The 17239-nt window shown below is 38.1% G+C and overlaps 1 protein-coding gene across 2 annotated transcripts in view; it reads right to left on the bottom strand.

Moving 5' to 3' along the window:
* The window catches only part of LOC141494514 (collagen alpha-6(VI) chain-like), a 138216-nt gene that overhangs the window by 41250 nt on the left and 79727 nt on the right, over positions 1-17239 (bottom strand). For both annotated transcript variants that reach the window (XM_074195789.1, XM_074195788.1), the window contains exons 21-26: positions 15803-15838; positions 13111-13173; positions 10357-10419; positions 3289-3351; positions 1317-1379; positions 378-428 (exon numbers count right to left, since the gene is read on the bottom strand). In XM_074195789.1, the coding sequence (XP_074051890.1) occupies positions 378-428; positions 1317-1379; positions 3289-3351; positions 10357-10419; positions 13111-13173; positions 15803-15838 (339 nt within the window). The remainder of the gene's footprint in view (positions 1-377; positions 429-1316; positions 1380-3288; positions 3352-10356; positions 10420-13110; positions 13174-15802; positions 15839-17239) is intronic.

Here is a 17239-nt window from a genome sequence, read left to right as displayed (position 1 = left end):
GACCCCTTGAACCTCTCACTAATGGCCAAAGCAAATAAAAAAGATAAAGTTCTGGAAGGTTTCCAAGATTATATTCAGAACTCCTAAAAAAAGTTCTGTTTTTAGTTTGGAGTAAGCCATGCCAAAGCAACAGAGCTCACTGAAGAAGTGAGACTTCAGCATTAAATTTCAAATTCTGATCCTTGCTATTCTCCTCCTCCATGAACCATTACATTCTTCCCTCTCCCCTACCTTCATTATTCTCCATTCCATACCAACATGAGTTTTTTAACTGGCCAGATCCAAGTTTTTTCTTAAGTCCTTTTTTGCTTTAAGTGATGCCAAGAGGCATAAGAAAGAAGGTGAATATTTCCAGCTGCAAATGAATGTTGGTTTACCTTTTCTCCTTTTTTCCCACTTCTGCCATATCCTGGACTTCCATCCTCTCCCTGAAAGCAGAGGATAAAAGAAATCACAAAGTATCCCAGATGTGATCAAAGTCAACCTTATGCAAGGGCTAATAGTCAGATATCCTATACTGTGTCATCTGAGGGACATATCACAACTAAAAAAATCTCTCTTCCCATTGTCTCTCCTTGTAGCCACCAGGCAGTCAATAGACATTTTTAAAGCACCTACTATGTGTTAGGTACTGTGCTAAGCATAGGGGAAACCAAAAAAGGGGGAAAATCAACCAGTCTCTGCTCTCATGGATCTCAGGATCTAATGGGGCAAGCATCATGAAAATGACAACATCTGTGTAGGATAAATTGGACACAATGTTGGAGAGAAGGCACCAAAATGAAGGAGGACATGACTGGCCTTCCACATGATTCCTCTCTATTGTGTCATTGGAGGAAGTTACTAATTCTGGTAGGACTGAAAGTCCTTGAAGTCAGTGACTATTTGACTTTTGTCCTTCAATCTCCAGCACTTAGCAGACCCTTAATAAATACCTGGGGATTGATAGTTGATATAGTTTTGATATTGTTAGTGGTTATATTAGAACATTGAATTTCTAGACAAAAGGGAGAAGAGTAGAGGGAGAGAGGCATGTTTTTTTCTTTTTGTGTTTTTCCCAATCATGATTATTCCAAATTTGTAGTACAATAATTATTTTTGTAATATAGTTGACCCTTGGGAGATAACTATCACAGAAAGATCATGATAAGTTGGGCTTAAACCCCATCCAATTTCTAAAAAACCTAAAAAGCCTGCATTCTTGTCATCTCCCTTCTATTCTTCCAAAGCTGAAATTCCAATATGTCTATTTTCTCATTGGTTAATAACAAAAGGGTGTCCCAGAGTAAGAACCAAGGCAGTAAGAGAACTCCAACCGGCATTCCACGATAACCGGGTAATCCAGATGCTCCTTTCTCTCCTGGTGACCCCGGTTCTCCCTGTTAAACAGAACAATAAGAAACATAAATCCATCACCTAGATTTTGGGCATATCCATACTTCAAACCTTCAAGGAAACATGATTTCTTAGGGTGCATTTTCTTTCCCCTGACAGAGCTCTTCATTCTTCGATGTCTTAGCAAATAGTTTCATATTGTGGCTTAACCCCTATCTCTCTCTCTGCCCCTTCTTCACCAATATCATCACCTGATGGCCAACCTTTCAATGAAGAAATATCTCTAAACTTGGTAAGGTCAGTCCTTGGACAATATTCTATCACCTCACCCAGACTGTATCTGAAGGTTATCTCGCTTGACTGACCCTATTAGACCTTGCATTCTGCCTTTGAAAATCCAGACAATCTCTTAACACCTCCTTGAGGCTCAGGGTAGATTAGTGGAGACCTGTTTGATGGAAACTGGAAGTAAAATCACTATAGATGCCATTGAACTACACAATGCTGAGTTGGAAGGGGGAGGGGTTATATGTTGTATCATTTGAACAGAAAGAAATGTCATTGATGACCAAATTTTCTTCTCATTATCAATTGAACCTCCAGAAAAATTTCATAATGCTGTCTTTTCATAAAACTGTCTTTCAAATTACCAACTGCCACATACTATGGTGTACCCTTGGAAGTGGGTTCAATCTAATGCAAAAGAGAACCCCTGCAGTGTTTTTTTCTTTGTAAGAAAGAAAAGAGACAAAACTTAACTTTAGCTACAAACCAACTGGCTCCTGCAAGAAGACAGAGTTAATAGACATTAATAATCTAGGCTTGGTTCCTTTCAAGGTTCTCTTGGGAAGGTGACATCAGAGACAGTAGCTCTGGGCTGCTATTTCCTGTAGATTCTCCTGAGGGCCAGGAGAGAACTTTATGAGTCCTGGTAACAGGCTTCATGGAGATAACTAGCTCAGGTTTATATTATTAAACTTAACCCTTTCTTAACAATGAAGCACACATTGTGTCCATTAGTAGAAGACCCTTCAATGGCTATGGAAGTTGCATGGAGACAAGGGACAATGAAGAGTAGGCTTTGGAGATAAAAATAGCAGAAACCTAGAGGAGAGCTGGAATGGACCTTAAGAGATCATCTAATCCAGTCCCTCATTTTGCAGGTGAGAAAAGCGAGGCTTCAAAGTTGTTAAGCTATCTACCACCTATCAATAGCTTTTTAGCAGTGTCTTGTTGTTGGGTCATTTTCAGTTATATCCAACTCTTTGTGATCCGATTTGGGGTTTTCTTGGTTGAGACAAAAAGGGTAAAGTGTTTTGCCTAAGGTCACACAGTTAATTAAGTGCTGGAGGACAGATTTGAACTTAGCTATCTTTTTGATTTCAAGCCCAGTAATCTGTTCATTGCATCATACCTAGCTGCCTAATGGCCAGGTTCAATGGCCTGAATATATGGATAAAGGCCAAGGCTAGTCCAGAAAGATCCAGTCCTAAGCTCCCCTCCCCCCATAATCAAAGAGGAACCTGAACCTTGAAAGGTCATCTGTACCTGAGGTATTCTGACAAGGTTTGTATCTTCTCCAGGGGGTAGATTCAGAAAACTTATGAAGGAAATATTCTCCCAGGCCTGTCTCAGAAAAGACAATCTCCTGAAGGTATTTCAAATGCAAATAAGACATGGCTAAATCTGAATTTCTGGGGATTGTTCTCAGTGGAAAATTTTTCATCTCATAGTGATCCTCACATCCAGAGCACTCCTAGGATCAGTCCAGTATAGTCTGTAAGTTCTTTGTGCTGATGGGGTCCCAGGTGATAAAATCCTTCTGTGTGACAGAAGGCAACAGATATTCTGCCACTGAGGAGGGTCTTTCCAGTTTTCATTTTTAGGAATCTTTTTAATCTAAGTAACCAAAGAAATCTGAAGCTCCTAAGTATATCAAGAAACACAACCTACTTTATCTCCTCTGCTCCCAAAGCTGCCAGGACTCCCTTTACCACCATTTGCTCCTGGAGGACCCTGAAAGAAGCCAAATATGAAAACTATTATAACAGGATTCAAGGAAACTTCCTCCAAATGGTTGGTTGGGTATGAACTCCTGGATGAAAATGGATTACAGATGGTTAAGAGCATTGTGGTTATATTGAAACTCATTCTGGAAGAGATATTACAGCTGCCACATAAAAGCTTGTAAGTTAAAGTTAATAAGGTAATTTGAATCCTGTCCTAAAAATCATTCACTGCCTTTGTGGTTTTCTTCTTCAAACAAATTCACAGTACATATCTTAAGTACACTCTACAAATAAAAGTAGATAAAATGAAACCCAAATTTTAAAAGAAATGCTTCAGATTACATGTCTCAGATTTATTCTTAACTGTTCTAGGCTTCTGTGGGAGGACAAGGTTTATCTCAACAGACTAAAAGCTCATTAACACACACACACATGCTACACATAATTCAAAACCAGGTCAATTGCATTCCTTTGTTCTTAGGAACTAAAATAATAATAATATATTTTTTCCCCTTTGAGATTTTCACACCTTTTTTTTTTTAGGTTTTTGTAAGGCAAATGGGGTTAAATGGCTTGCCCAAGGCCCACACAGCTAGGTAATTATTAATTGTCTGAGGCTGGATTTAAACCCAGGTACTCCTGATGCCAGGGCTGGTGCTCTATCCACTGCACCACCTAGCCACCCCTGATATTCACACTCTTGAAGAAAGAATTCTCTTTTGAATGAAATGTTTATGGATAATCTTTAAAAGTAATCCTCACACTAGTGTGAGGTATATTGGATTTCTTTTCATGATGAATTTTCTTTGTATTGCAAATTATGCAATAGAGAGGTAGACAAACATGACAAACATGACCCCAAATTGTATTGGTTTTGCTGATGGAAAAACTTAACTTTTCTACTTTTTTAAAAAAGAGAGAGAACTAAAGAAGAAACTTAGTTTTAAAACAGATATTTTCTAAGTGAAAGGACTGATGAACATTGGAACCAGTTTTTTTTTTTTTTTTAGATTTTTCAAGGCAATGGGGTTAAGTGGCTTGCCCAAGGCCACATGGCTAGGTAATTATCAAACGTCTGAGGTTGGATTTGAACCCAGGTACTCCTGACTCCAAGGCCAGTGCTCTATTCATTGTACCACCTAGCCGTCCCTGGAACCAGTTCTTTAGGAAGATAATGGAATTTCCTGAATTCAAGGTCTCTTAAAATCTTACAGACTCAGGTGTGGATCTGCAAGAGGTTGAAGAGATGCATTAGATGATCTCACAGATTCTATGGAGAGAGCTCAAAGCTGTCAAATTCACCTCAGAAACAGATTCTAGGTGCTGGGGTCATTGGAGCCATTCAGCTCCTAAGAGGGATGGAGTATCCTAAAATCTGGGAGATAGATGAGATGGCAGCAACATTTGCATGATATACATATGTCAGCTCAAGAGTTTCCCACAGGTCATCTCATCTTTTCTTGAAGACCTCTAATAAGCAGGCACTCACTCCTTTTTTTTTTTTTGTTTGTTTTTTTGCAAGGCAATGGGGTTAAGTGGCTTGCCCAAGGCCACACAGCTAGGTAATTATTAAGTGTCTGAGGTCAGATCTGAACTCAGGTCCTCCTGCCTCCAGGGCTGGTGCTTTATCCACTGTGCCACCTAGCTGCCCCTCACCCACTCCTTTTTGAGGTAGTCCATTCCACTTTCAGATAGCTCTACTTCCTCCCAATGCCCTTGGTTCTACCTTTTGAGGCCAAGCAATGCAAATCTCATTGATCCCTCTTGCCCTTGACAATCCTCAAACACTTGAAGTGTTATTCTCCCATTAAGAGTTCTCCAGGGTGAACATTCCCAGTTTTTGAGGAATTGATGTCATCAACCTCTTTTACTACCTTGGCAGACCCTCCTGGATATGCTCCAGCTTGTCTATATCTTTCTTAAAATATGGTACCCAAGTGGGCTGCAGTGGTTCATCCCTATAATCTCAGCTTCTTGGGATGGCAGAGGCTAGCGGATCATCAAAGCTCTGGAGTTCTGAGTTGCAGTACAATTGAAGCCACTAAGTCTGGTACCAATATGGCGAGTTTCCTGGAGTCAGGCACCACCAGGGCTGCCTAAGGAGGGTGACCTGACTAAGACTGGAAATGGAACAGGTCAAAGCTCCCATGCCAATCAGTAGAAGCATAGGGTCTAGGCTGCTGAGCTTTTAGGCAAGGCAAGATAGGGAAATCCAGTCTCCAAAAAAAGTGGTGCCCTTCTGATCCAGATGTGGCCTGGAGCAGGGACCAGATATAGCCCAACTATTAACTCTCTCATTTTGAACATTATACTATTATGAATACAGGTAGAGATTGAATGTAATTTTTGGGGGGAACTATTGTCCAGTCATGCCTTTTCTTTCTTATAAGTATAAATATGAGTTTTAAAAAATTCAATTATAGTACTTTACCTCTATGGAATGAATAAGCTCAGTGCTTTGGGTACTCCAGTAGGACAGATTTCAGCTCATCCATGTGTGCCCATTTTGTGTGAATCTTACCTATGTCCTTCCAAATTCTTCTTCCCAAAGAGCAGGAGACCTTCCTTTCACTCCCTTGATACTAGGTAGATATCACTAGAGGATACAGGCTGACCATCAGTTATTTCCTGCTCTTGCACATAACAGCCCATAACCAACTTCTATATGGCTTTGTGATTTATGTATGATCTCATTTGGGCCTCAAAACAATCATTTGAGATAGGTGCTATTCTTATCCCCATTTTACCAATGAGGAAACTGAAGCCAAGAGAGATTACTTAATAGTCATGTAGCCGTTGAGACTGTCTATGGAAGGATTTAAATTCAGTTCTTTCTAACTTCATATCTAGATCTCAATGAATTATGTAATGTGTCTGCAGTTTAATGACTTACAAATCCAACAGCCTGAGTGGAAGAATTTTTTTTGAACCATTTCATTGATGAAAGCAATTCCCAGAGATGAAATTCTTTCTATAAATGGAGAATGGTGCTGGCATTACAAATCATAGTCTTAGTGATTTACTATGGATCATAATGTCAGTATGTGTCAGAAGCAGGATTTGAACCTCAGTTAGGTAGTACCATAGTGCAGAGAGTGCCGAGTTTAATTCTGGCCTCAGATACTTACTAGCTGTGTGACCTCGGGAAAGTCACTTAACCATGTTTGTCTCAGTCTCCACATCTTAAAATGTGTTGGTGTTTGCTAGATGATAGAGTGCCAGGCCTGGAGAAGAGCAGTGGATAGAGACCTCGACCTGGAATCAAATCTGGTCTCAGAGACTTATTAGCTGTGCAATCCTTGACAACTCCACTAAGCTCTCAGTAACCAGAGAGCTCTCGAAGACTGACATTTTCCAAATACGGACTGATCACTAAGAGTTTCCTTATTGAAAGTTCCTTCTACTGCATGGGAGATGGGGTGGAGAGGGCAGAAACTAGATTCCAGGAGACTCTTTAGGAAGCTATTGCAATAAAGAATAGGCCTACTTAATAAAGGCTGGTTCATTCATTAATTCATATTGATTTACTTAGTTTTATTGAGTTCTTCAAAGATTTTCTATCTTCCTTATCCTCTGCAACAGACATTGGAGCTTACATAGCTGCCATCACTTTCATAGTGGTATTTCGTAAAACCCTTCACTTCGAGCAGAGCAAATCAATGTCCCATGAAATATATTTTGTTGTCTTTGGATGCACAATAAAATTAATTCAATTATTTGACCTCCACAGACACCTGATTCCAAGGCCAAATGTACCACCACCTGCCCCATATTGTAGTGGTGCTCTTTATTACCATAATAACATATTTTTAATACTAGGTTTTTTTAATCTGTCTTTTAAACTCCTCATCTGATTCTATCTTCTGTCTAGGTAGTTTACAGTGTATACTATCTCTATTTCTATTGCTCCTCGCCCAAGTGCACTCTACCAAATCTCTCTCTTTAGATTCCCCCATCTCTACAATTCTCTCTCTCTCTCATTGTCTCATTCTCTCTTTTTCAATTTTAAAAATAGTTTCCTGGCTCTCCCAAGGATGTTGGTTAGAAGCAAACTAGATTTTTTCAAAAGGAACATATCATTGAAAATGATTATAAAAATGATCAGGTCTAGTAAATTCCACTTGGGTCGCAGGTTAACACTGGCCGTCCCAACTCCTCCCAGCTACCCCACCCTTTAGTAGGGTACCCTTTAGTGTTTTACACAAGGCTGCCAAGAAAAATAATAAGCATCTTTATTTAGCAAATAGACTCTTCCCATTAAAAAAAGAAAAGGAAAAGAAAGAAAAGCTTAGCACTGTACTCTATTTCAGATGCCTGCCTTCATTTTATTTCTCTTTAAGATCTAGACATATATTTGCGTTCATCATCATCAATTTTAGCATTTATATAGTGCCTTAAAGTTTGGGAAATAATTTATATATGTCAAATTAATTTAATCCTCACATTGAGTCATTTATAGGTGGATTATCTACTTATAACTGAACACTGTTGAAAGTTTTTCAGAATGATATCAAGAATAATCTTTTTTTTAAACCTTCTAACATCAAATTTGAGAATTCTCATGTTATATCATTCCAATGAATGAATAGATCTGGTTGTTCAATAATGACTATGATAGCTGACAGTTGTAGAATGTTTTAAGGTTTACAGAGTACTTGATTTGTAGACAAGTAATACAGGGAATGACCTTCAAGTTCCAAATCTTTGAAGATTTGGAAAGTTAGGCTCAGACTTGCCCCTGGACAGCTGGTAAATGTTTTGATTTCAAAGTGATCATTCCACTCAGCAACACTGTCCCCAGATCTATAGTAGGAAGCTAATGTCACTGGAAAGCCTCTTGTTGGGGTACTTGAATTTGCCTGTCTCTTTTAATTTCTTTTGTTAAATTGAAAGCAACATTTTTGAAAACAAACATTCCTCATTCTCCTTCCTTGGCAAGTTCCCCCAAGTTCAGAATTGCATTTTGCAAGTGTTGACAAGGGCATTTCAAGAAAGAAAGGGAAAATAGCAATAAACTCCTCTACTTTCCACCCATATGAAAAAAGGTCTAGACCAGAAAGGAAGAAAGATGCCTATTTACGGACTCTGAGATGCCAAGAGACCAAGTGATTTATAGCCATGACCAATAGCCAAAGAAACAGAAAAGAGAACTCATTCTTCAAGATGCCCTGTAGCGTAAATGGAATAACTTACTCTCATAAAAAGCAACTTGGATGGTAGTTCTGGAGAGTAAAGTGAAGGAAATACCAAAAATGTTGAGTTTCACCCCATCTACACCTGAATTTTATGGATAAGCAGATGAAATATCCAAGATGCTTTTTTTCTGAGTCATAGTTTTCCCTAAAATCTCACCATCTGGTCTATGACACTTTTACATAATCTAGGTATGCAAAATACATAACAGGTTCCTTCCATTTTATTTTTTAGTTCTGATTTGACTAGAACTGAAGAAGAATAATAATAAATCTGGAAAGTTTTGGGGAGTGATTTGTTCAGCAAACATAAATGACGTCAATTGAAGAGAATAGAGATAAGAAATAAAAATGTTCACAAGTGGAGGCTTTATAAATATTTGGAAGCTGGAAATGTTGGTTAAATGTTGAGCCACTGCTCATTTTTTATAAAGGAAAGTAAGATAATATGGTACCAGCTTAGAACATAGTTTCTAAGTATTTCTATCTAATATAGTACTCAATTTCTCATATTACAGAACAATGAGCTTAAAACTTTTAAGATGTTGAAATAAATAATGGAATAATAATAGAAATAAATAATAAATAATAGAAAATAAAAGAAATAAATAATAGAATAAATATAGAATCTGTTCCTTCAAATCTCTTCAAAGGAGAATATAAGGTAGTATGGAGTAGTTTGATGAAATGAATCCCCAACCCGTCCATTGACAAAGGGGTTCTATATATTCTCCAGAGCCACACACCCAAGTGTGGGAACAATCAATTATTAAATGCATTCCCACATTAATCTAGGAACAGAAATCTCTGGCTCCCATATGGTCTCCTGGTCAATGAAAATTTGCACATAAACAAGAGTTTTTTTCCTCAGTTATCATGAAGTCTTAGTGGCAATTAAGTGATTCTCTTGAGAGGTCATCTCCAACAATCCAGGAAAGAAATTTCTTTCTTTTTGGGAGCCCAGGGGTGCAATGTTAAAGCCTTGGGAGAGTTTACATTTAGAAGGAGAAATTTATCCCATAAAATAAAAATGAAGAATTGGATATAAGGCTGATAAATCAGAATCTATGGTTTCATTATCCTAACAGAGTGAACAGATAATGAGCTCAAAATGGGACATGTGTGCAAAGGAGAAGGGAACAATTGAGAAGGAATGACCTTCCATCATGGAAGGGAATCATGGAAGTTTACCAAGCAGAGGTGGTTGTTTTTATGGGACTAAGAAAGAAAGATCTCTGAAACAGCATACAGTGTTAAGGTATCTCTGACCTTACAAAGCCCTTTGGGACAGTTTAATTGCACACAAGTCAAAAACCACAATACAGAAGACTATCTAAAAATTTCTGCTCAAATTTAGCTAGTACTAGCTTCTAGTCTAAGGACATTCAAGATCATTGATCTCACCCTTTTCAAGACAGATACCTTCTTAACATAAACTAGTTCTCAGACCATACCTCCATAGCAGTACTATTAAAATGTGTCATTGAAAAAAAAATAATGACCAGAAAGTCCCTATGAATTCTATGATATTTCAAATTGAATTGTATTTTATTAATCATGACAGTGATTACACACATTTGAAAAAAAAGAGTAATAGATATACAGGTAAGACCTATATTATTTATTCAGTCTGTACCATATATATATCTGCTAAGTAAAGATTAAAATGACAATATTTGGGGCAGGTATGGATTTATATACTCTTTGTGGTAATTCCACACAGTCCTTCCTTCCTTCTCTTACAGGGCCAAGGCCCACAGGTTGAAAACCCTAGTTCTATATCCAAAAATGATGTAATTGTTTTGTCTGCCATCACTTACCAAGGGACCTTTATTTCCTAGACTTCCTCGTGCTCCTTTCACTCCAGGATCCCCTCTTGGGCCCTAGATAAATAGAATTGGAAAGTTATTGCCCTCCGAAGAGAAAATTCCATTAACATGAGCTTCAAAAAACACAGCCAGAATGAAGATAAGCCCAATTAACTTTTCTCTCTTTTTTTGTTTTTCTATTTTTTTAGCATGTGAGAGATAGCTCATCCATTCTCTGACACATTGGCACAATATGGAAACGAATCTGTATGTTAAAGTGTTGGTGATTTGCAAGGAAAAAATGAGGCCAAAATGAACAAAAATTTTCCTGACCTATGCCACTTATCCCCATTATAGCAACATGTTCACACTCCCTAAATACAGTAGAGTTGTTTATTTTTTAAGTTGTATAACTTTTAAAAAAACTGATGAAAATAAAAAAAACTTAAACATTTTAAAGTACTCAATTATAAAAAAATCTTCAATGTGATGTTAGAGTCATGTTACCTATAATAAAATAAGGCAGAAATTCTTGCTATTACTTCAGTACATGTTATATGAATAATAATTGTTGCATCATCTGTAACGTCATCCACTGACTGTCCCTCAGGTTTGGAGTGAATTCTTCCTTTCTATCTGCTTCGTAGAATCCTTTTACATCCCTTCCTGACTCAGTTTAAGTTCCATCTGTAGCATGAAACTTTTCTCATCTTCCCAGATACTGATGTTCTCCCCCTCCCCAACAAGTCTGTACCTAGTTCATATATACTTCCATATAGGCATGTTACCCTCTTTAAGAAATGTCAACTCCTTAAGGACACTTTGGTCTTTGTATCACAAAGGCCCATCATCTGCCTTTAGCCAAGTAAGGGCTTCAGATTGTTTGTTGTTTGACATTGTTTTGTTATTACTGTTGTGTTTTTAAGAATGATTTAGTTTAAAAGCATATTAAAATTGAGATGGAGAACATTTTATTTAGTGATAAGACTGCCAAGAATAGAAAGAGCCAGGGATTCCACTGAGAGATTTCTCTACTAACCCAGTTGCCTACCATTTTCTTTTAAATTCAACTCAGTCTGGTTCAACAAACCTTCACTAAGCATCTACTATGTGTTAAGCACTATTCTGAGTGTTGGACGCAAAATACTCAATAACAAACAGTCCTTGCCCAAAGGTACTTTAAGAAACACTTCCTTTATTGGGGATCATCAAAAAATATAGAAAAAGGGGCGGCTAGGTGGCACAGTGGAAAGAGCACTGGCCCTGGAGTCAGGAGTACCTGAGTTCAAATCCAACCTCAGACACTTAATGATTACCTAGCTGTGTGGCCTTGGGCAAGCCACTTAACCTCATTGCCTTGCAAAAACCTAAAAAAAATTATATAGAAAAAAGTCAATCTATCTGAAATATTTGAATTGAAGAAAGAAATTATTTTTATTGCTGTGGGATTCTTTGGGAAAATAGAAATAAATAAGAGATATTTTGTCCAATTCAAAAGAGCAAATCTGCTAATAGAAAATAATGATGCAAGTTAAATCTTTGAAAAAAAGGCAACTTCCTCCAACAGGGTAACCTTTTCTCAAGCCTTCAAATTGAAGGGTGATTTTTATGGAAAAAATATGTTCCCATTTCTTGTATTTTATTTCCATTTTTCTTTGTGTTCTCATTAAATTCAAATCTTTGTTGTTTTTTATAATTGCCTCATAGTCTAACCGTTTCAGGAAAATGTTGCCCTTTGGCCCATTCTTTGCTCTCCCTCATCTGACTGGTGTCATATGCGGCCTCTTCCCTTGCAAGGAAAAATCTACTCAATTTCCAAGACGATCAAACTTTAGAGAACAGAACCAAAGTGGTCATAGGTATCGTTTTTCTTAAGAACCATAACTTGTTCTCACACTAAACTTGAAGCAATTCTTTCCTACACAAGAGCCAATTCTACTTTGCTGCCTTCTGGATCTCTGATGCAAAACTGTATTTATTATTGGGAGTTCAGACTCAAGAGTTTGCTTGAAATACCTATCTATACTCATTATCTCCTGAGTATACCAGAAAAACTTGGGCAGCTGGTTGGTGCAGTAGATGTGCAAGATCTGGGTTAGTAAGAGTGGAAGTTCGAATTCTGCCCCAGACTGTGTGATTCTGGGTGATAAGTTGCTTAACCTCAACTTTCTCCTCAGTAAAACAGGTACAATAACAAGACTTACCTCACAGGATTATTGTGAGGACCAAATGAAATAACATCTGGAAAGGGCTCTATAAATCTTATATAATCTTATATAAATGTTAAAAAGTAAAAATGAAAATATAACTGATTTGAGATCAGAAATTGAGAACTGAAAGGGACTATAGAGATGATCCAGAATTAGCCCCTCTCATTTTGTCAGAGAAGAAATTGAGACCAAAAGCAGTTAAATGACTTACCCAAAGTCATTCATAGATGGCAGAGACAGGATATGAACCCAGATTCTTTGACTTCGAACTCAGGATTCTTTCCTGCCTCTACACTTGATCACCAATCAGAAGTCAGGCCCAACAGTTTACATTCATTGGTCAAAAACTCAGCTTGGGGATTTCAAGGGCCTTATAAATCCATAAAAGAAAACGGCAGTCATGGCAGTCTTCTTGCATCTGGGGATGCATCTATCCCAAATGCACTTTGCTAGCTCCCTTCATGGGAAATATTAACGAAGTTTCTACCTTTACTGCAAATTTTCATTTCTAAATTGGAAAGTATCTACTTAAAGACAAATCAGTGTCCATATTCACCTGGGGTCCTTTTAATCCCCATGATCCTTCATGACCATTCAGACCAGAAACTCCATTTATTCCCTAGAATAAAAAAGAAGCACCTGGTGAGATTCTTGGGAGACCAAAATTTTGACTCGAATGTGAGAATAGAGCAGTATGTGATTTTGATTTTAAAGTGTGAGTACAAAGAAATGAATTTCCTAAGCCTGTTTAGCACTGCAATCTTCATAAGTCTTCATCTTTCTCAACTAAATTCTTTCAGGAGAAATGCAAAAAACAGTACTAGAAGCATCCAGAAGTTCAATGATCATGCCTATTCTCTCATAGCACTGCTCAGGAGCTATAAAAGAACTCCAAGTTGGACAGTGAGAGGAAGAAGAAAATATTCAGTATCTTCTACCAACTAGGGATGTGGTGTCTAAATAATGAGATGCTCAAAGATTATGGTCCAAGGGCACTTCCAAGTGAATCAACATCAGAAACAGACAAGGGTTTATTAGTGGAAGTGATAGTAAAAAAGATGCCCTAACATCTGTTTTGTTGCTGAATGCTAATGACCATTAGGTCTTTCCATCTGACTTGCAGCTGAAAGATCCTATTGGAATGTAAGCTCCTTGGGGATAGAGATTGTCTTGTTTTGGTTTGTGTTTTGTTTTTTTGATTCTCCTGCACTTAGCAACTTAGCAAGGCCTTTCCCACATAAGCAAGGCTCCTTTTCTTTTTCCCTCCCTCCCGTTCTTCCAGGCTGAACACCATCATAGCTTTTCTAATTTCTCCAAGTATTTAAATCTATCTATCTATCTATCTATCTATCTATCTATCTATCTATCTATCTATCTATCTTTCTATCATCTATAGATAATGGTTTTGGTTTTGCAAGGCAATAGAGTTAAGTGACTTGCCCAATTACAGCTAGGTAATTATTAAGTGTCTGAGGCTGGATTTGAACTCAGGTCCTCCTGACTCCAGGGATGGTATTCTATCCACTATGCCACATAGCTGCCCTGAGTCAGATACTTCTTAACCATTATGTACTCTAGAAACTGGTGTTTCTAGCAATGCTAGCAATAAGGTACACCACATAGGTTAATGGCTATGATGAAATAGATACTTTCAAACCATCCTCCATTCCCCCCAAAGGCTCCTCATGTGGGTTCGCATCATAATTCCTCTTGAGTCACTTCCTCCTGCCACCTTTGATAGCATCAAAAGGCACATTTGGTCAGTAAGAATAGGGAGGAGCAGAAAGGAAAATATTTATCTCTGCTCCCTATGAGTCTAAAAACTGACCTTTTTTCTCCCCATGTGATCCCTGGGTCTACACCAGGATGGGGAATGTCTGACCCATGGGCCTTATTGGTCTGGTACTGCCATGGCAACCACAGGTGAGACTTGAAATTCAACAAATACAGGAGCTTTTTAGGGTTGATAATTTAGTAATGCCCACAGCAGATGTTATAAATATCCTAATGGCTCAAGGCATTGGGCCTCTGGTCTACTCCTTTAGATGCAGATTGAAAATGATCTCCCTGAATCCTGTGTGAGTTATCACTTGGATGTGCCCCACAGCAATATTGTTCTGATCCCTCCCTGAGTTTTGGGTTTACAACTCTGCCCTTTGAGTGGCCTCTTTCTGAGTCCCACCTTTGGTCTGTCCTAGTTCATTGTGTTGTTTTTCTAGGAGGTGGATTTTTTTAAGTTTCTCAGATCATTGAACTTGGGAGCTATAAAGACCTGGGTGCAAATTTTTCTTTATAAATTCAGTAATCATGGGGCCCTAAACAAATCTCAGCCTCCCTCAATTTCTTCCTCTGTAAAATAAAAAGGGAACAAACATTTATCACATGCTAGATACATGGCTGAATACTACATAACTGTAATTTCATTTGTTTTTTTCATCACCCTGGAAGGGTGCAATTATTGCTCTCATTTTACAGTTGAGTAAACTGAGGCAGACAGAGGTTTAAGTGACTTGCTCAGGGTTGCATAGTCAAATATCTGAAGATGGTTTAAACTCAGGTTTTTCTGGACTACAAATCCCAGTGCTGTATCCACTGTGTTACCCGATGACCTCTACGATCCCTTCTCCCTCAGTCTAGGATTTCTAAAATAGTTATTCAACCCAACTTTGCCCCAAGAGAAGGACTGACAAACTGGACATCCCTGTTTGCATAGCTGGGATCCCAAGTGGAGACAGACATAATTTAAGGACCAGCTGCTTTCAGGGAGCTGTTCTGCTCACTCTTCACTCAGAATCTTTGTGGCAGGAGATGGCCCAGAGGGTTTTAGGGATGAGGATCAGAGCAAAAGGCATCATCACAATCCTTCAGGAAGATGTGGCCTGCTGGATGTAGAACACTGAACTAGAAGCTTCAGGAGAGGTCACAAAAGTGACTCTACCTACCCCTTTGGCTAGCCTCACTTTACTAACCAGGAATACTTCCATGTGCAAGAAATTTCTGTTCAGTTCTCACATTCTGCTTTTGTTTAGTATTCCCTCCCCCCTTGTGTTATTAGCATTTTAAATATTTAAATATTGTATCCCATCAGCCTTGCTGGTCTGAGATCATGTATCAATTCACGGTAGGAGAAGGGAGATGTCCTCCTCCGTGTTCACATAATTTTTTCATCATACCAGATGATGCCACTTATCCATATTGTACTTTTGGAAGAGCTTCACTGTAGGAAGGTGAGAAAGCAATCACTGTACCTGTGGGCCTATTGGTCCTCTTTGGCCGTGCTTTGGCTAAATTAGGAAAAAATAAAAAAAATCCCCAAAGGGATACCAATAATTAACATAGAATACATATGAACACCCATATCATGTAACAGACCCATGTATAAATAACCACAAACACATGTATATACAAATGAATACATGAGCAAACACCCATAAACACACGCATATGTCCTTATACATATAATGCATATGGTATAATTCATATACACACAGGTAAATACAAATACATACAATACACATTCATACACATACAGAGTTTTAACTTATATTTTACATCTGGACCAAGCTACTCCTCATAAAGTAGCCTAACCTTTTGGGGTCCTCACTTCAAGTGTCACCTGAATAGCTCTGACCACTCTTAAGCCCCAGAGATTCACCAACCTCAGTCTTCCCCAATAGCTGAGATCCAAAGGGTGCCCAACCCTACTCAGCTGCCATATTTCTTAAAGTGGATTTCAAATAGTAATAGGTGCTAATCATTCAGGTGTGTTCATCATGGGAATCATCAATTTGGACTGGGGAATTTTAAAGAACTGATTAATTTTACAGTTGAGACAAATGAGACATGGAAGGATTAAGTGAGTGACCCAAAGTCATACAGGTATGAATGACAGCGCTGGCATTCAAATTCAGATTCTCTATCTCCAAAGCCCCTATTTTCCCATCCTAAAATTAGTAATATCACTGACCAACTTTTTCCAATTTAATTAGCTAGAACAGTGTTTTTGCACTTAAATTATATTGGAAAACTTGGAAATACTGTTTTCAGGAGTGTATGAATATGGAATGTATGGATATGGAATGTATGGATCTGGAATTATGGATCTGGAATGACCCTTGGAAAAAAGAGTTTGAGGACAATTTTAAAGAATGAAATAAAGAAAATTTAGCTGTTTTTTCATGTTTAAAAATGCCTCCCCAAATGAGTATTTGTTGATACATAAACAATTTTCTATCTTATGTTAGAAAGGAAGTTATCTACAGCATCAAAATGTTCTCAAAGAATTCCTATTCCCATCTGCCAGAGACACCATCTACAATTCTTTTTAAAAATCCACTTTAGCCAATAGTTCCTCCCCACTCTACTTTTACTGGAGCTGTTCACAACTTGTAAAATTGACTGAGGCAGATTTCATCTTTTTTTATTTTACCAGGCTAACTACCAAATAAACTCAATTATCAGTGCTGTGTCCAAAAGGCAGCAAGCCAGAGATAAATGGATGATCAGCCAAGGGTTTGGAGAATCTAACACAGCAGATAATCAGTTCCTGAATAACTGAACTTTGGCTACATTCATTCACTATGGATAGGCAGGTGGGAGGTGATGATGACTGGATTGGGAGGAGGGCGGCCAAATCTATTTTATCCAAAGCAATATAACTGGTTTCACTGGGAAAACAAAACAAA

This window comes from Macrotis lagotis, chromosome 7, assembly GCF_037893015.1.
Source record: "Macrotis lagotis isolate mMagLag1 chromosome 7, bilby.v1.9.chrom.fasta, whole genome shotgun sequence".
In the NCBI taxonomy this organism is placed as follows: Eukaryota; Metazoa; Chordata; class Mammalia; order Peramelemorphia; family Peramelidae; genus Macrotis; species Macrotis lagotis.
This window is presented reverse-complemented; position numbering and strand designations above follow the sequence as displayed.